An 18,092-nucleotide genomic window follows, 5' to 3' on the forward strand; every position below is an offset into this window, starting at 1 on the left:
CAGCCCTTACCTCTGAGAGCCAGGGGACAGCTTTATTCCACTGCAGGTAGCTGCTGTTACTGCTCCCACCTCGCTCAAAGTCTTGGTCCTGGCAGAAGAGTGAAGAATGAACTTGGTGGGAATATTAGGGTAAGAATAGGATTTGGGGCCCCTTGAAAGTGCCCCTGGGGAAGGAGAGGTCAGGAGACACAGCCCTGGCCCCAGGAAGCTTATCCACTTAAGGGACACTCCATTTATCATTCTCACTATATCCCTCAGGAATATACCTCCTCACAGTTTGATCAATGTATCTCCCGAGGTTCTTTTACTTTCCTGCATTTTTTCAGTCTTCCCATATGGAAAGAAACTTTTTCTAATTAGATCAGGCTCTCCAGAGGGCAAGACCTTGCCTCCCTTCCTGTGTATCCCCCAGGACTCTGTCCGGATTTCTCACTCATTTGTCCTAACAAGTGGGAGCCCCTTGGGGACATACCAACTGTTCCCTACTGTGCAAGTCCACAGGTTCAGTTTGGTTCTGGCCCAGTCTTCAGGATCCATATCTGTTCTAGACTCAACCTCTGGGCTCTAGGCTCAATTGAATTGCAATTTCCCTTAATCTCTCTCCCCATTCACCCCCAAACCCAATGCTGCTCTTTCCTCACTAGGAACTGTTGGTCCAAGAAACACTACAGGAAAAATGCTTCATTACAAATCTGTCCCCCAGCTATTTGCAGGGGAGGGGGTGTCTGTCTATCGCATCACCTCTGACTCTTAGAAGTAAGGATCTGGAATTGTAACTAAAGTACCAGCCCAGTCTTCAGGCTGGCAAAAGGCAGGACATGCTGGTCCCGCCTCAAGCCCTCGTTGCTGCTGGAGATGGCAGCCACATACCTGGAGGGTCAGACGTGGGCACCTTGAACTATGTGATGAAGGCTTTGAGGGGGACAGGACGCACATCTCTACCCACCCAGCTAGGAAATCCTCTGAGGTCAGGCTGCCATCCCCGGGACTCTTTCTTCTCTGCCTCTCTTACCACAGAAAAGCCGGTTTCCTTAAGGCTACAAGGGCAAGGGCAGCAGAGGTCCCATGTTAATCCACTGGCAGGGAAAATGGGCTGGCCCTGCCACATACCTGGAGGCCTCGCTTCTGGGGATGGTAGAACTGAAGATTTGGATCCACAGCTGGAATGTTCCTGCTGGCTAGAGCCTTGGCCAGTTCTCTCCAGCTGCCATACCCTGTAGAAGGGAAAGAAGAAAAGAGGAACAAGGTCAACATCACTTGAAGACCTCATAAATCTGTAAGATTTGGTGGGGAATACTACAGGTAATCATCTTTCCTTCTGCTGCTCCTCACCCCTCATATGGTGGGTATGAAGTGTGAATGGTGGTGTTGGGAGAAAATTACAATGTTGGCCAAGGTCAGTTGGGCAGAGAGAGAGGAAATGAGCTGGTAGCCCATTTGGATTTGCTATCTTCCACAAATCAGGTGGAAATGGAGCATTGTCCTCCCACTGGTAACCCAGTACAGGCTGATTCTTCCCCTCCACTGGAGGCAGATTTCTCCCAAGGCTGCTGTGGAGAAATGGTTGTGAAAGGCAGTGAAACTAAGCTTTTCCCTGCATGAGTTCCCTTTCCAGCTCAGTCTTTTTCCTTCAAGCCCAGGGAAACAGTATGGTATCTAGTTGGGGAGCCCCACCCCACAACTGCACAGCATTCCATCCAGATCTGGGGGAGGCAGGAAAGGGTGGGCCTGGGACTTGGTGTGTGTCAAACGCATTTATAAGATTCGAGGCCTAGATATTCTTGGATGGATCTGGGGGCTGTGTGACTACTGATGCCTGTACCCTGACAGCTCTACAACTGGCTGGCTTACACACATCTGGGAAGGCTAAAAGCCAAACTACGATGAAAGTGAGAGGGTACAGGAAACCGCTTGCATTCACAACCAAGCAAAGAGGCAAGGAGCTGCACTAAGGGTGAGGGTGGGGAGAAATCAAGATTCAGTGGTCACATTGCTATAAACGGGGGGTCAGAGCTTACTGCGTGTCAAGGAGATGGCTTGGGCATGGATGTTAGACTTTGAATATTTGGAACCAAGTCACTGTTAGCCATAATCAGAATCATACACTATCAAGGGCTGGAGGGGCTTTCAGGATCATGTAGTCATCTCCAGGTGAGGAAAATGGGACCCTGGCTGGTCAAATGGCTTATCTGGGCTCACTTAATATATAGTGACAAGGCTAAGACTAGAACCCAAGTGTTCAGATGGATTTTCAATGAGCTTCTGCTTTCCCTCCAACAGTTCCATCAAGACACTACCATGATACTGCAGTGGATACTGGATACAGGAGTTAGACCGACATCTCTGGTCCCTGGGAGCCAATAGCAGGCTAAAAGCAGAAGTGTCCCAGGAACCCCTTTGCGGCACCAGGAGAGAGACAGTCAACCAGACAGAGGAAAGAGCACAACCCAGAAATATGGGCCCACAAAAGCTGGACATCAGTGTTTTGCATGAGTGTTTATGTAGCTGACTCTAGGAGGAGATAGATTATGAGGGTGTGTGGGTGCTTTTCTTACATTTTGTGTGGCCCTTTAGTGTTTACTAAGTACATCATAGGCACTCGAGCCTTATGAGAATCTATGAAGTGGACCAGGTCTGATTACTCCCATTTTACAGATGGGGAAAGAGAAGCTCAGAGTTTAAAGTCACAGAGTTAGTTGTTTCAAAGCCAGAATGAGAACAGAGAGCCTCTCTGTCTCATAAGCCAGAGTTTTCTCATTCCACCTACATTTGCTCCTGTGGGACTTTTTGGCACAGACTTTGAGGAGTTCTGGGGACAGAGGCCTCAGCTGAGGATCTGCGCCTTTGGGTTTCTACACAGACATCAAACCTCTGCGCATGTTATGTTTCTAGGAACTTGTGCAGATTTATCCCTCTGTCTGTTACCAAGGTCTCTCCTGTTTCCATGGCTAGCCAGCTGGCAGTCAGAAACAGCAGGTCAGATTAGTTCATGTAGGGGATGTTCTGGGGAAGCAGGATTCTGGGGCCACTGAAGTGAGTTAAGGATCTGGGAGTGAGGCAGAAAGATAACAAATGCGCCTAGATTTACACCCTGCATTTCTGTATGAGCTCAGGGGAAAGCTGTTTGTCCATCTGCTCATCCCAACTCAGCCACATCTCATGTAAAAGCCCATCCTTTCACAAGACCAGGGAGCTGCTGGCTAGTGGCTGGAGGCTCAGGTGACTCGGTGAAAAATAAGTCACCCTGTGGGAGGGAGAGGGCAGGCCCTGCTTGCTTCTGTCTCTGAATGACTGGCTCATCTCTTCCTTGACTTTGCACTTATGACTAAAAACCATCTACTTCAGATAAAGTTGTGAGGAAATAAAAACAAAAATGCTTTTTGTCCTATCAGTGGGAGTTATAGGTCTCAGATGCATTCTTTCTCATAATTAGTTTTAAATTCCAATCAAATTCTTTTGACTCTCAAAAGTCACACCAAAAGTGAGACAACTTATCCTAAGGTCAATGAACTACCACTTGGTCTTCAGCATGTCTTCTCCTGGCATTCACTGGACATTGACAAAGACTCTCTCCTTGACCATATCTTAGACAGGCTCTTCTGAGCCCTCTTGTAGACTAGGCCTCACCTTTGGGCCCTGTATTGGCCTGCCTAGCCGTTTTTAGGAAGAATCCTGTTAAATCTTTTTAGCAAGAATCCCCATACCCTTAATGTCTCTTTTTAGTAATTTTTCATGCACTGACACACTCACTCTGTTCCTTGACTATTAATCCCCAGTTGTCTTCGCCATATTCAGAATTGAGCTCAGTTCTACACCGAAGTCCCTCTCCCATATTGTGATAGTACTGAACAAAAATCTCTCTTTATGACCTTTAACTACTGTCCAGCTCTATTTCTTTTTAAAACAGTGGTTCTCAACCTTCCTAATGCCGCGACCCTTTAATACAGTTCCTCATGTTGTGGTGACCCCCAACCATAACATTATTTTTGTTGCTACTTCATAACTGTAATTTTGCTACTGTTATGAATCGTAATGTAAATATCTGATATGCAGGATGTATTTTCATTGTTACAAATTGAACATAATTAAAGCATAGTGATTAATCACAAAAACAATATGTAATTATATATGTGTTTTCCGATGGTCTTAGGCGACCCCTGTGAAAGGGTCATTTGACCCCCAAAGGGGTCGCGACCCACAGATTGAGAACCGCTGCTTTAAAAGAAGGTACGCAGTGGCTCTCTCAGTGAACAAGGAAAACCCACTGTGGGGAGTGGAAGTGATCCTAACCATGCCCTGCCCCTGGGTCACGGGTGAGTCTGAATGGCTTTGAAATACGTGCTAAGTCCACAGGCCAGCCTTCAGCAATTGAAGGAGTAGGAAATTCCCTTTGCAAACGTCACAATATAGGAGAAAGACAAGCAAGGCTTTGGAGTCAGAAAGGTCAAATTGTACACCCACCACTTAGAAACAGTGACTACTTGAACAAGTAATTTAACCACTTTGACCTTAGTTTCTTCATCTGGATGGTGGGATAAAAACACCTGCCTCATAGCACCAGTGAGGACTGAATTATGCATGTCAGACCTAGTGTACTCAGTAAGTACTCAGTAAGCATTCCTTTCCCCTGACAATTTCTGACTTTGGGGTTTTGGACTTGGGAGTCAGGAGATGTGAGTTCTAGCCCATTTGAAATTCTATAAACTTCAGTTCTGGCCAGTGTGGCTCAGTTGTTTGGGCATCGTCCTGTACACTAAAAGGTTGCCGGTTTGATTCTGGTTAGGGCAGATACCCGGGTTGTGGGCTTGATCCCTGGTTGGATTGTGTACAGGAGGCAGCCGATTGATGTTTCACTCTCACATCAATTTTTTTCTCCCTCTCCCTTATTCTCTCTCTAAAAATCAGTAAAAAGATCTAAAAAAAAAAAAAATTCTATAAACTGCAAATGGCCAGTAGCTCTCTCACTCTCTTCTCTCTGTGCTTATTGACCAGAGAAGTAAGTGGACTGTGGGCCAGCAGTGACTCAGTGGTAGAGCAAGACAACACTTCCTGTGTTTCATGGGTACTGCTTTCTGTTCTCCCATCCCACATCCCTCTGTCCCCCTAGCCATCCCCCCCACACACACTTAATATTCACTAAGTGCCTATTAAGTGTGAGGCACTGGGCTGGGCATTTGGTAGGTCCTTTTCCCCTGCCTTTTCCTCTGTCTTAACCCAGCTAGTGGATACCCAGGCATTGCTTAGTCCCCTAGGAGAACATGGAGCTAAAGAATGTGCTGATTTAACTATTGACGCTTGTCACTTGCCTTCTAGTAAGTGAACTCCTCCTGCTCCTGGCCAGACCTCTCCTCCCAGAGTGCCAGCTGCCAAGGCCTATTTCTCCTACAACAGGTGTCACATTTGTGCCAGAAGACAGACACCCCAAGCTCAGGTGACAGATAACACAGCACCATGGGCCTCACATTCTGCCTTCACAAAACTGGGCTATCAAATTCACCATCAGCCGGAGCTTTGCCATCATTCCTCCTCTGTGTAATATGGACTCTTCAAAGGCCTGAAGACGATCATTTTGGGTCTACATATATCTCTTAGTACTTTTTTCCAAACACTCTCACATACATTATTTCACTACAGCTTCACACTGTCATCTTCATGTTAGAGATAAAGAAACAGAGAGGTGAAGCCATCAGTCCCAGGTCACAGAGTAAGATAACCCAAGTAAAGGACTTGGTGCCTGGAACATAAAAAACACTTAACACACTGCAAGTTATCATTTTATTCTTAGTCCCAGTGTTGAAGACCTGAAACTTGCATTCATTTCTCTTGACTTCTGGTTTGATTCTCTGGTTGATATGTCATGTGGTCAAGCAGGACATTCGTACCAGGAAGAAAGGAAGCCCCTTGCTGCTCAGGCAGATTTTGGATTTTGAAAGTATAGCTGACGGACTTGCTGATGCATTGGATATGGGGAGAGGAACTGAGAATGATTCAAAGATTTCTGACTTTGGCAGTTGAAAGGCTGGAGTTGCCATTTACTAACACAGGAACCTAGGAAGGGGTGTAAAGAGTAACGCCTGAAAGAGAAGTGGAAGCACTACAGGCGGTGGTGGTAACATCCAGAAGGTGTGTGGGGAGGTAACATCCAGGAGGCAGAGGCCATGGCAATTGTATTTCTGGAGCTCTATCTCCAGCCGTGGGGCAGGGCTCCTTCCCCTCTTGCAAAGAGGCCATGGGAACATGGGAACATGGGGTTGAAGGAGGAGCTTCATAGAGCTGGCCCAACAGGTGTAAAGGACACAAAGACCCAGGTGAATGTAGACAATGTGCTAAGAAGCCCAGCATCTGTACAGAGAAAAGGTGATGAAATCCGGAGAAGCTGAGCAGAGTTGGAGCCCTTGTCCCCCAAGAGAACAGGAGGTGGACCAGGAAACAGGAGGTTATGACACCCAGACCACAGTTCCACAAATGCCAGGAACCAACACTGAGACCTAGGACAAAAACAGGAGGGACTGCAAGAGCTAGTTACACATCCTCAGCAGAACAAAGATGCTATGGCAAGAAAATACCAGGGCCTGGACCCCACCAGAAACCTGAGGTGGCACAGACAGCCAGGGAGGAAGCCAGGGACTGGGAGGGAGTCTCTAAGGCAAAACCAAAGCTCCAATGTCTGTTGGCTTCACCTTTCCTTTCCAGCCCCTAACACCTCAGGGAACCTGATGCAAGAGAAATTATTACTGATGTACCCTTAACAGTTAACATTTATGTGTTAGGCATATGTACACTTATATTCATATTAAATGAAAGATAGATTATTTTATGTAATACAACAACCCTTCATGAAAACAAGGCTTAGAGGTTAAAATCTTGCTGAAAGTCACGAAGGTACTAAGTGAGAGAGGCCAGTACATGTGGACTCAGGACAAAAGCCTGTGACCTTAATTCCCTTACCTTCTATTGAATATACTTGAGGACTTTTGTCCACCTCTACCATCATTGCCACTACTATCTGTGTCAGGTACTCATTTAGTCACCAGTCTAGCACCTTCTCAACCCTTTGCAATTACCTCCCACTCACCCACCCATATCTGCCATACGCACACTCCAATTTGGCCGTTAACAAACACTCTGAAAAGCCAAAGAAAAACTAAAGGGAGTATGGAGACCTAACTGTGCCAAAACAGCTAGAAAACTGGACATGAAACATCTGAGCATAGGCCTGCTCCCCTCTTCCTGGTTTCTGCACCTCTTCCTTCTCAACCTGAGGTAAACGATCCAGCTGTGTGTCTGTGGGCAGGGGTTGGCTCAGAGGATTCTAAATGGTTTGGTCAGCTCCATCTCATTCTCCCTCATAGCACAGGTGTTGGGGGGAGGAGGAGTGAGGAGCAGGAGAGAGATGGAATTCTGAGTCTCCCTAACTCCTCTTTGTATGAGTAGAGAGAGATGAATAGGCCCCTGGTGAACCTCTTCCCCACAGCCTCTCCCTCCCCCAAGCTGCTGCTGCTCCCCATCTCCCAGCCAAGCCAGCACCTGAGCTGCTGTAATGGTTGTGGCTGCCGGCAGGGCAGGTCGAGGCTTGTCAGCAAGACGCCAGGGACTGTACCTCTTGCCCTGATGGATGCTGCCTAAAGGGGGCCCAAAGGGCTATGCCAGGTATATGCTCATGTTTTGGCCCTACTGGAAGTGTTTCCTGCTCACCCAAACTTCGAGATTCATGTATAAAACTTTAAGGGGGTAGATAAGGAGAGGGGATAGAAGGCAAATGCCCTTTCTAGTCTGCTGCAGCTGCTCTGGGAAATAGGGTCTGTACACAACCCAGCTAGGAACTTTCCATTCCCTAAGTCAGTGATGGCGAACCTTTTGAGCTCAGTGTGTCAGCATTTTGAAAAACCCTAACTTAACTCTGGTGCCGTGTCACATATAGAAATTTTTTGATATTTGCAACCATAGTAAGACAAAGATTTATATTTCTGATATTTATTTTATATATTTAAATGCCATTTAACAAAGAAAAATCAACCAAAAAAATGAGTTCGCGTGTCACCTCTGACACGCGTGTCATAGGTTCGCCATCACTGCCCTAAGTCATAGATATGATCAGTAGAGACCCCAGAAGGCTTGGCCAGGCTCTGAGGCACCTCCAGGATATGTCATCATCACCGCCATCTGTTACAAAAAACAAACAAATAAAATCCCACAACATCTAAGGCCCCATCTACTAGTAAGTAACAGAACAAGTACAGCCACAAACATGTTCTTTCCAAGGGCAATTTTGACTGAAGACCCTTAAAGAAATGGGATGGTTTCAGAAAAACCTAGAGGTAACAGGGTCCAGGATTTCTAAAACAGGGCCAAGCCCACTAAAAAGGTGCTTTAATCTCTGGTTGACCTAGGCAAGGACCACTCTGGTGTTTTTAGGATCTTTTGGAACCAGTAGGCTTGTCATTTCTATTCTTTCCAGACTGGGACACAGACAAGCTTCAGAACATGGAGAAAGATGTGGGCCGATCTTTTCCCTTCCTGGAATCAAAAGTAAGCAATCAACAGTTTGGGGAAGATTAAATAAATGAATCAACCACCAGGCATTTATTTACCACCATTGTATACTTAGTACTCTGCCAGCTGCTGTGATAGAGAGGTACCAACAGAGAAGTTCAGCTCCATCCATCCCTAGGTGCAGTTAGGGCAGACATCATGTTAAATGAAAGGACTAATGTGTCTGTGGACTCCTGTGTGCGCTGTGGCACTCACACCCACGCCCACATGCAAGGCGTACAGAAGCCAGTTCTGCTTTATGTAACAGGAAGCTGCACATTAGACAGCAGGCTAACTGGATGCTAATGATGTGATATTGCTCGATGATTTTTCAGACTTACAGGAACCTCAGGCAAAATGCTCAGCAAACATTTTCTGGGATAAGGGAGCTGGTCTTCAGGGTCCCAAAGAGTTCAGGAGACGCAACATAGATATAGCAAAATCCTAACTCTTTAAGATGGCAATGGAGTGTTTCAGCAGAAATATCACCAGGACTCACCTGAAGATTGACATTGCCATGGAAGCTCTAAGGGGTTGGAGCCGTAGTGGGACAATAGCCTAGCAGCTAGTCAAAAGCCAATACTCTTTCTCCTACTGCCTTCCAAGTGTAAGGAAGGAGCAGTGGAGTCCAGCCCAAGATCCCAGGAACTCTCCTTCCCAACTAGTGGAGGTGGTTCCATCCCAACTTGAGGGAAAGGTGTGGTTTCCATAATTATATTTCTTGGAGGACATTCAGGGACAAAGGCGTTATAGAAAGAATAGGAACTAGAAGGGGGGAAGGGGGACAAAGATTGGAAAAAAGACCAAAAGGGGAAAAGGACAAAGTTTGGGGAATGTGGCTTTGAAAAAGAGAAAAAAGAGCAGCACCTAGACAGCTACTGAGACAGGAGGAGAGAAGTGGGAAATATTTGATAATAATTATGTTAATTATGAAAGTTGTGGGTGACTACAGTAAAATGCCAAAAGGGTCTTGGACAGAGAACACCACTTTACAAAGCCCTCCTCCTACATTAACTACTTTACCCACTCACAGGTTAGTACCATGTGCATTAGCCCAGGCCAGCAGTATGCTAAGCACCTCACATTCTTTATCACATTTAATCTGCATTAACAATCAGTAGGTAGGTATTATATTACTCTCATTTCACAGATCAGAAAACTGAGGCCAGGCAGTTAGGAGGGTATGTATCTGCCCCAAGACCTCACTAGAGCTGAATTTTTCAAACCCAGTTTTCTTGACTCATTTTTTTAAAAATTTGTTAACAAGTATCTTACATACCCATTTGTTTGTTGGGAGAAACAACAATAACAAGGAAATCCGGAAGAACTAGGGACCCTGAAGCCAAGCAAGTTTTCCAGGGCAAAACAGGGCCAGGTTTGGGACCAGAAGCCAGAAGCCACAGCCTCCCAACCCTCTCGCCCCAAGATATCTCTTCTTAGAATAATGCATTCTTTTAAGCATCTTATTGAGTCTTTTCTCTTTTCTGCATCAGGCTTGAAAACAAATGAGATCCACTGTCTGGTCTTAAGGGCTGCTAGCTGCTAGATTTGTGAGGTCTCTTAAAGGTGACTTGCCAAAGCCAAGTTGAGATTGTTATAACCTGTTCTTGGGAAGGAGAGGTGATGAATGGGACAGGAAAGGCATGGAATTTGGGAACTCTGCTTTTTCCCTCCCCACAAAATATCATTTTAATGGAACCTAAGGGTTAGACCACACCAAGGGCAGAGGCCTCAGTTGTATGTTAGCCCCCATTCCTAAGTCAACCATCCCACCACGATCCATCCACCTAATGTTTTTATATCAGAGCTCTTTCATATCTGGGTCTCATTCTTTTTTTATTGATTTTTGAGAGAGAGAGAGAGAGAGAGAGAGAGAGAGAAAATCGTTATGTTGTTCCACTATTTATGCATTCATTGGCCTATTCTTGTATGTGCCCTGACCAGGGATCAAACCTGCAACCTTGGCATATCAGACAATGTTCCAACCAACTGAACTAGACTCAGGAAGGGCAGTCTCACTCTTACTTTTATCCCAGTCCCATGAGTTATTTCCATTTTGCTGATGGGGACACAGAGACCCACAGATCAGTTAATAGATTTGTCCAATATCCAAGGAAGCCAGTGTTAAGACCAGGCTAGAGCCCAGGCCTTTGGTTCTCGGCTCAAGGCTCAGTGCATCATAGCACAGTGCTCATCTGTGGCTACTAGAGTTAAGTGGGCTGTAGGACAGGGGTGTCTGGGGAGAACTCTGACCCCAAACTAGGAAGAAGTTGAAAATTAGCACTGTGCTAGCAGGAACTAGGTCTTGTTTGTTAATACATTTTCACTGTATAAATCAACTGAAATGAGCAGTTTCAACACATCCCAGCTTCAGAAAGGGGTTAAATTATTTGGCCTGACTTTATATTCCCATTGTATAAATCAGGCACTTCATGCATGTGGAATAAACAAATGAGTGAATGACAAGGAGGGTCCTGGGAGGGGCCTGACATATCTATCATCATAGAACTAATTAGGTGTCTTCTGCCCAGAGACTGAATGAACGGCAGACACTGGCCCTAATATTCTGAAAAGCTGACCAGCTAAAGGCTGTCTTCAGCACCTGTGGGCACTCACAACGGCACAGATGTCAAAGTCACAACCCAAAGGAGCCTCTAAGGAAGCTCTTCCTTTAGAGGACTCTTGCTCTCTCTTCCTCTACCTTCCTCTCTCTCTCTCTCTCTCAAATCAATTTAAAAAATGTTAATTTCTAGATGAATGTGTGTATATGTGTATGTATTAAGACATAATAAACAAAATTGTGCCATCTTTTCCATTTATAAGTGTTCAGCTCATTGGCATAAGTACATTTACATTGTTGTGCAACCATCACCACAATCCATCTCCAGAACAAACTGAAACTATACCCATTAAATACTAATTCCCTGTTCCTCTCCCGAGGCCTTGGCAACTACCATTCTACACTGTCTCTATGCATTTGACTCTGCTAGGTAAGAGACTTTACAGAATATGAGGAAGGCAGGAGAGCTGATTATTTAGAATATCCTCAGGAAAAGTGAGTTCCAGATAAGTACAATATTTGGCCTTGTGTGTCTGGCTTATGTCACAGCATAATGTCCTCAAGTTTCATCCATGTGGTAGCGTCTGTCAGAATTTCCTTCTTTTTAAGGCTGAACCATATGCCACTGCATGGATAGACCACATTTGGTTTACCCACTCACCCATCAATGGTCACTTGGGTAGTTTTCACCTTTTGGCTACTGTAAATAATGCAGCTATCAACATGGGTGTGCATAAGTACCTGTTCCAGTCCCTGCTTCCTCTTCTTTTGGTAGGGCACTCCCCTTTAAACTGCTAACCTCGATCCATTCTTCCAAAGATAAAGCAGGAGCTGAAGGCCAAGGGGGGCCAGGCCAGGCTGCTATCCTCATAGCAGAGACATGGTGGCAAACCACATTCGACTGAGAATGCAGGGAGTCTGGGGGACAGGGAGTGGAAGGAGGAGGAGTGCTGAGTGGGTTAGATCAGGCTGGAGCAATCCCAGCCCATTCGTACAGAGGAAAAGCAGAACTTCTGAGTGAGCCCAGCGTAGGGCTTTCCCCAAGGACAGTGATGTCCTAGTCTAAGTTTCCACATATCCCAGCTTCAGAGAGAGGTTTAAGTTACCTGGGCCCCTAGAAATTCAGCTCAGTGCTGACAGTGGTCCACGAACTGTTGGTTACCTGTCCTCAGTGAGATAAGCATTTGGAACCTTTTAGTGCAATGTAACATTGCAGCTACATCAACATGGAACAGTGGACTCATCTCACCCAACGGAACAGACCATTCGGGACCTTTTGAACTCCTATGGTCAGTGGCATGTGTTGCAAGCTGCCTAATGTGTAGAATAATTGCCGGTCAGTCAGTGACAGGCTGGGAACTAAAAACCAAAACTAGAAAAGCAGGTCCTTCACTATAGTTTGTTGCACTTAGCACGTGGGCCTTCCTTCCTCTCTTGTTTCCTCCCTCCCTTCCCTCCTCTCTTCCTTCCTAACTTAGACAAAAGGTAAATTTTGAGAAAGACTACAGAGTAACTCACAGAATAAAAGAGAGAACCTCACAACCAGGCCCCAGAAAGGCCAAGAACCAGATCAGTGACAAATCTCAGCAGTCAGTCAATGACTCAGCTCCAAACACCTCTGTGTGTCTTTGCTCAGAATCAAAATTCCCAGGAAAAAAGTCTGGGCGGCCTTAGCTTGGGTCAGGTGTCTCTTTGGTGGTGAAAGGGTGGGGCTTGTTTCTGGGTGAGGTTCCTGCAGCTCCATTAGAAGAATAGGTGGAGGGAGGGGCAGTTTTACTGTGGCAAGTTTCTGATGCTTCTATGACAAAATAGCTTAACTCTGAGTAGCTGTTATTCCTAAAACAAAAGTGAGGCATATCTGAGAGTCATTATATATTTTTTAAAGCAGGGTCACATAAAATGCAGATATAGCTGAGTATTAAAGACACCGACACATGGAGTTAGTTCTATAATACTTAAGAGACTTTACAGAATATGAGGAAGGCAGGAGAGCTGATTATTTAGAATATCCTCAGGAAAAGTGAGTTCCAGGCAATGATCAAAACACGTCTTGGAAAGATGAGGTGAAATAATCATCTATCAGAGCATTTGAAAGTAACACTCCATCAATTCAATTAACCTTGGTTAGAAAAAAACAGAACTGTTTGTAGTCTGGGAGAGCTCAGAAACCATGGGAGCAAGCCCCCACATGGCACAATATCAGAAAGCTGAAGGCTCGAACACTGGAGGCACTGCCTGAGGTCCCAGAGCAAGCCAGAGGCAGAAGCAGGACTGGATCCCAGGTCTCCTCTCTTCTGGTTCAGGCTTCAGTTCAGACCACAAATAACCTGCTAAAGTGGGAGGTGGTTCCCAGGTTATCAGGAGTGGTAAAGTAGCATTCTTAAGTTCGGAAAATGGACTGAGCACAGCCCCTCTTGTGGAAACAAGGCCGTGGTCTAAAGAGACAGCCTAGAGAAGAAGTTTCTCTGGTATTTGAGAGTTTGGGTCTAGAACTGGTCATTGGGTTGAGGAAGGCTTTTGAGCTTATCTGAGGCAGAGGCTGTGTCACACACACCTCTGCCACTCCCCTTAGCCACAGCTTTAAATATGAAAGATGTTCATTAAATGACTATTGCATTAAAATACCTTTTATAGTGTTTTTCTTTTACTAAATTTTGTTCTCTAAGCACATTTATTTATTTTTATGTTTTAAATATCTTTTTTATTGATTTCAGAGAGGAAGGGAGAGATAGAAAGATCAATGCTGAGAGAAAATCATGAATCAGCTGCCTTCTGTATGCTCCACACGGGGGATTGAGCCTGAAACCCAGGCATGTGCCCTGACCCGGAATCAAACCATGACCTCCTGGTTCATAAGTAAACACTCAACCACTGGGCCACATCGGCCGGGCTCTAAGCACATTTATTAGAAAATATTCAGCCTGGCTGGCTTGGCTCAGTGGTTGAATGTCAACCTATGAACCAGGAGATCATGGTTTGATTCTTGGTCAGGGCACATGTCCTGGTTGTGGGCTTGATCCCCAGTAGAGAGCTTGCAGGATGCAGCCAATCAATTATTCTCTCTCATCATTGTTTCTATCTCTCTCTCCCGCTCCTTTCCTCTCTGAAATCAATAAAAATATTTTTTAAATATGTAATCAGCATACATGGAAATATCCACAAGCACATTAAACATTCCTTTGCCATATATCTATTCACATTCTGCATGGGAGGAAAAACTATCCTTTTCTCTGAGTTAAAAACTATTTTTTAAAATAAATGAACAGTCTGGGGCAGGGGGTGGGAGCGAGCTAGAAGGAATCAATGGGAGAAAAAGGGGGACATAATCAGGAGTGGTAAAGTAGCATTCTGTAGTTCGGAAAATGGACTGAGCACAGCCCCTCTTGTGGAAACAAGGCCGTGGTCTAAAGAGACAGCCTAGAGAAGAAGTTTCTCTGATATTTGAGAGTTTGGGTCTAGAACTGGTCATTGTGTTGAGGTCAGGGCACATGCCTGGGTTTCGGGCTCAATCCCCAGTGTGGAGCATACAGAAAGAAGCTGATGCATGATTTTCTCTCAGCATTGATCTTTCTATCTCTCCCTTCCTCTCTGAAATCAATAAAAAAGATATTTAATACTTTCAACAATAAAGATTTTAAAAATAAAATAAAATAAATGAGCAAATGTAAGTATACATGAGAACAGGGAGAGAAATTTAGACTCAGTAGGAAAGAGGCTAAGTAGGAGCGCCAGTAGTCAGCCCAGTCAGTATTATCTGTTGTTTCCTACCTTTACAAAAAAGAATCTGCTCATTGGACTGCAGTGTGATTGTTAAAATATCTACTTTAGCTCAGATACCATTGGTCACAATACCACTGGGTAATCCCTGCCAGTCTACTCTTTCCTTCACAAATGCAGTGAAACACTGACTCCTATCATGGCTGATTAAACGTGTTTGTATATGGTTTTTATATACCATACAATCCAAGTACCAGCTCTATGTCTACAGAGAAAAGTGCAATAAATAGAAAAGTGAAATTTTTATTAAGTCAACTGGTTATTTCATGTGTCAGTGATTGTGTTTTCTGAACCCCAAATCAGGCTTTGTGGTCTGACCAAGGCAATAGATTGTCTGAAACAGTTCATCGTTCCTGAAAACCCAGACCTAAAAATTCACATTGTTTGACACTAAATGATCAGTTTCACAGATTTATACTGTCCTCACTCTCACCAAATTTGCTAAATTCTCTGGTGAAATGACCAGCCAGGCCTGATCTATACAACCCTATCTAGCCCATTCATAGTTGGATTGACAGGAATGTTGGCTAAAAATGCACAAGTAGTTCAAGAGGATAAAAGTTCATCCTAGGACCTTCTATCCCATGCCCTGTCCCCTCCCAACCGCCCCCAACAATTCCTTCCAGCACTCTCTTTCCCTTGAGCCAGCAGGCTGATGCAGGTCTACCATCATAACTGACAGAAGTGACAGCTGCCCAAACCATGCACAGAAGTGGAGACAACACAGAATCATTGCAAGGTCAAACACAGTTTGAAATTCCCACACACAGAAGACATACGGAGGTGGTAGAAAACCAAGAATATGGCCGAACCGGTTTGGCTCAGTGGATAGAGCGTCGGCCTGCGGACTCAGGGGTCCCGGGTTCGATTCCGGTCAAGGGCATGTACATGGGTTGCAGGCACATCCCTACTGGGGGCTGTGCAGGAGGCAGCTGATCGATCTCTCTCATCGATGTTTCTGGCTCTCTATCGCTCTCCCTTCTTCTCTGTAAAAATTCAATAAAGTTTTAAAAAAAAGAAAACCAAGAATATGAAAATGACTACCCTAGCAAAGAAAAATTTCTAGGTAAACTTCCCTAGAATTATCATGAGCACTATTAAAAGTTGAGTGAGTGCCCGGGTAGCGTGTCTCAGTGGTTGAGCGTGGACCTATGAAGCAGGAAGTCACCATTCGATTCCTGGTCAGGGCACATGCCCGGGTTGCCGGCTCTATCCCCAGTGTGGAGTATGCAGAGGGCAGCTGACCAATGATTCTGTCTCATCATTTATGTTTCTATCTCTCTCTCCCTCTCCCTCTTCCTTCCTCTCTGAAATAAATAAAAATATATTTTAAAAAATAATAAAATAAAAGTTAAGTGAGCAACTCAACTAACTCAACTCTATCCACTTTTTGCGAAGGAGACTGAATTAAGAAGCAACAGTCACACAACCTGAATTTGTGTGCTAGATTTGGCTTAAAGAACCTTAGTGAACCAACAAATGAACAAGGTCTGGTGGGAACCAAAGAAGAACTCAAGGACAGCTAGAGATGAGCTGATAAAAACTGCTCTCCAGCCCTAACCGGTGTGGCTCAGTGGATAGAGCATCGGCCTGCAGACTGAGGGGTCCCAGGTTCAATTCCCGACAAGGGCATGTATCTTGGTTGGGGCCCATCCCCAGTGGGGGTGTGCAGGAGGGAGCTGATCAATGTTTCTCTCTCATCGATGTTTCTAACTCTCTATCCCTCTCCCTTCCTCTCTGTAAAAAATCAATAAAATATATTTTTAAAAAACCTGCTCTCCAAATTGGACACAACTACTGTAATTTTTATCAAGAGGGAGGGAGGGAGGTATGGAGGGAGGGAGGGAGGGAAGGAGGGAGAGAGAGAGAGGGAGAGAGAGAGAGAACACGCTAGCTTTGGAGAAGGAACCAGTGCATAAGAAAACTCCAAAGATGAAAAGCAAAGGGAAACTCACTACCACTGAGCCGCGTGCTGCTAACAGTTTAATATTTCAATCTTTCTGATCTGTGCGAATCTCATTTTACGTATGTGATACCTAAATGGTTTCTGGATCTTTCTCCTACCAGGAGCACTTGTGAAAACAGTGAGGCACAGAGAACTTAGATCATTTTTTGGCTTCCTGAGCATAAACTTTGATATTTAATGACCTGTGATAGCAGTCGGTATCCTAGTAATACATATAACCCTTGGGGATCTATTAACTGTTTAGCAATCCCAGGTCTTAGGGGAATATGTTTTCCATCTTTCAAAGAGCCTGTTGTAGGTGGTTTGTAGTAAGATGCAAATATTCCCAGGAGTGGGCTGAGGCACTGAGCTAGGTTTCCCTGGAGTTCACCACCATACAAAAACAAGTACAGCTTTCTCACAAAGACTGCACAGTCTGCTATTTATTTTGAATTGGCTTTTTGGATCAGTTTATTAGAGCTCTGATGGTTGCACTAAATGGCTCATAGTGGGAAGGAAGCTTTTAAAAAAATTTTTTAAAGAGGAAGCTGCATGAACAGTCAATTAACTGCATTTATTGAGCTATATATACATAGCTGCTTTGCCTGGCTCTGGGTGGGTGATTGATCAAGCACTGTGTACACAATCAGTTTCAAGCAAGAAATATATGGAACTGAATACCAGCCCTGCCACTATCTGTGTGACCTTCACCAATTCCTTAACCTCTCAGAGGCTCAGCTGTCTCATCTCCCTACCTCCTCTCATTCAGCTAGAAAGAATAATTAAGTCCAATGAATGAATTAAATAACATTTGTTCCATGCAGTCAGGCAACAGGCAGCTCCTTTCGCATTCATAGTACTAGCTCTTTACTCTTGGTCGGAAATTTTACGTTAATTTCCAACGCACAATAACCCTGTAAGGTATTACTCTCCCATTCTCCTAATTATAAAACTGAGGTTTAACGAGTTTACAGGATTTGCTCAAGATCCCGTAAGTAGCCAAACTGGAATTCAAACTACTTTTATTGGTTCCAAAGTCCACAGTCTTCCCACTGCTGCCCAATGAACCCTCACTGCACCCCTGTGAAGTTCATTTTATGGAGACGCATTTATGATAAAGAAATGGAGGCTAAGGAACCAGCCCAGGTCAGGAAGTCACAGCTGGTGGCCCTGCCATCGCTGTTAATGAATAATCGGGCTGGATTTTCACACCCAGGTCTGAATCCCTCCTGTGCTTCTCCACGACACAACTCTGTTTCACGCATGAGGGGTAGGTTT

General features: G+C 44.9%; 1 protein-coding gene across 1 annotated transcript in view; it reads right to left on the reverse strand.

The window, feature by feature from the left end:
• The window catches only part of B4GALNT3 (beta-1,4-N-acetyl-galactosaminyltransferase 3), a 92,425-nt gene that overhangs the window by 26,013 nt on the left and 48,320 nt on the right, over positions 1-18,092 (reverse strand). The window contains exons 2-3 of the mRNA XM_070409506.1: positions 1,111-1,214; positions 11-88 (exon numbers count right to left, since the gene is read on the reverse strand). Coding sequence (XP_070265607.1) covers positions 11-88; positions 1,111-1,214 — 182 coding nt within the window. The remainder of the gene's footprint in view (positions 1-10; positions 89-1,110; positions 1,215-18,092) is intronic.

This window comes from Myotis yumanensis, unplaced genomic scaffold (assembly GCF_028538775.1).
Source record: "Myotis yumanensis isolate MYYU_CA2020_CCGP unplaced genomic scaffold, mMyoYum1.0.hap1 SCAF_3, whole genome shotgun sequence".
Lineage (NCBI taxonomy): Eukaryota > Metazoa > Chordata > Mammalia > Chiroptera > Vespertilionidae > Myotis > Myotis yumanensis.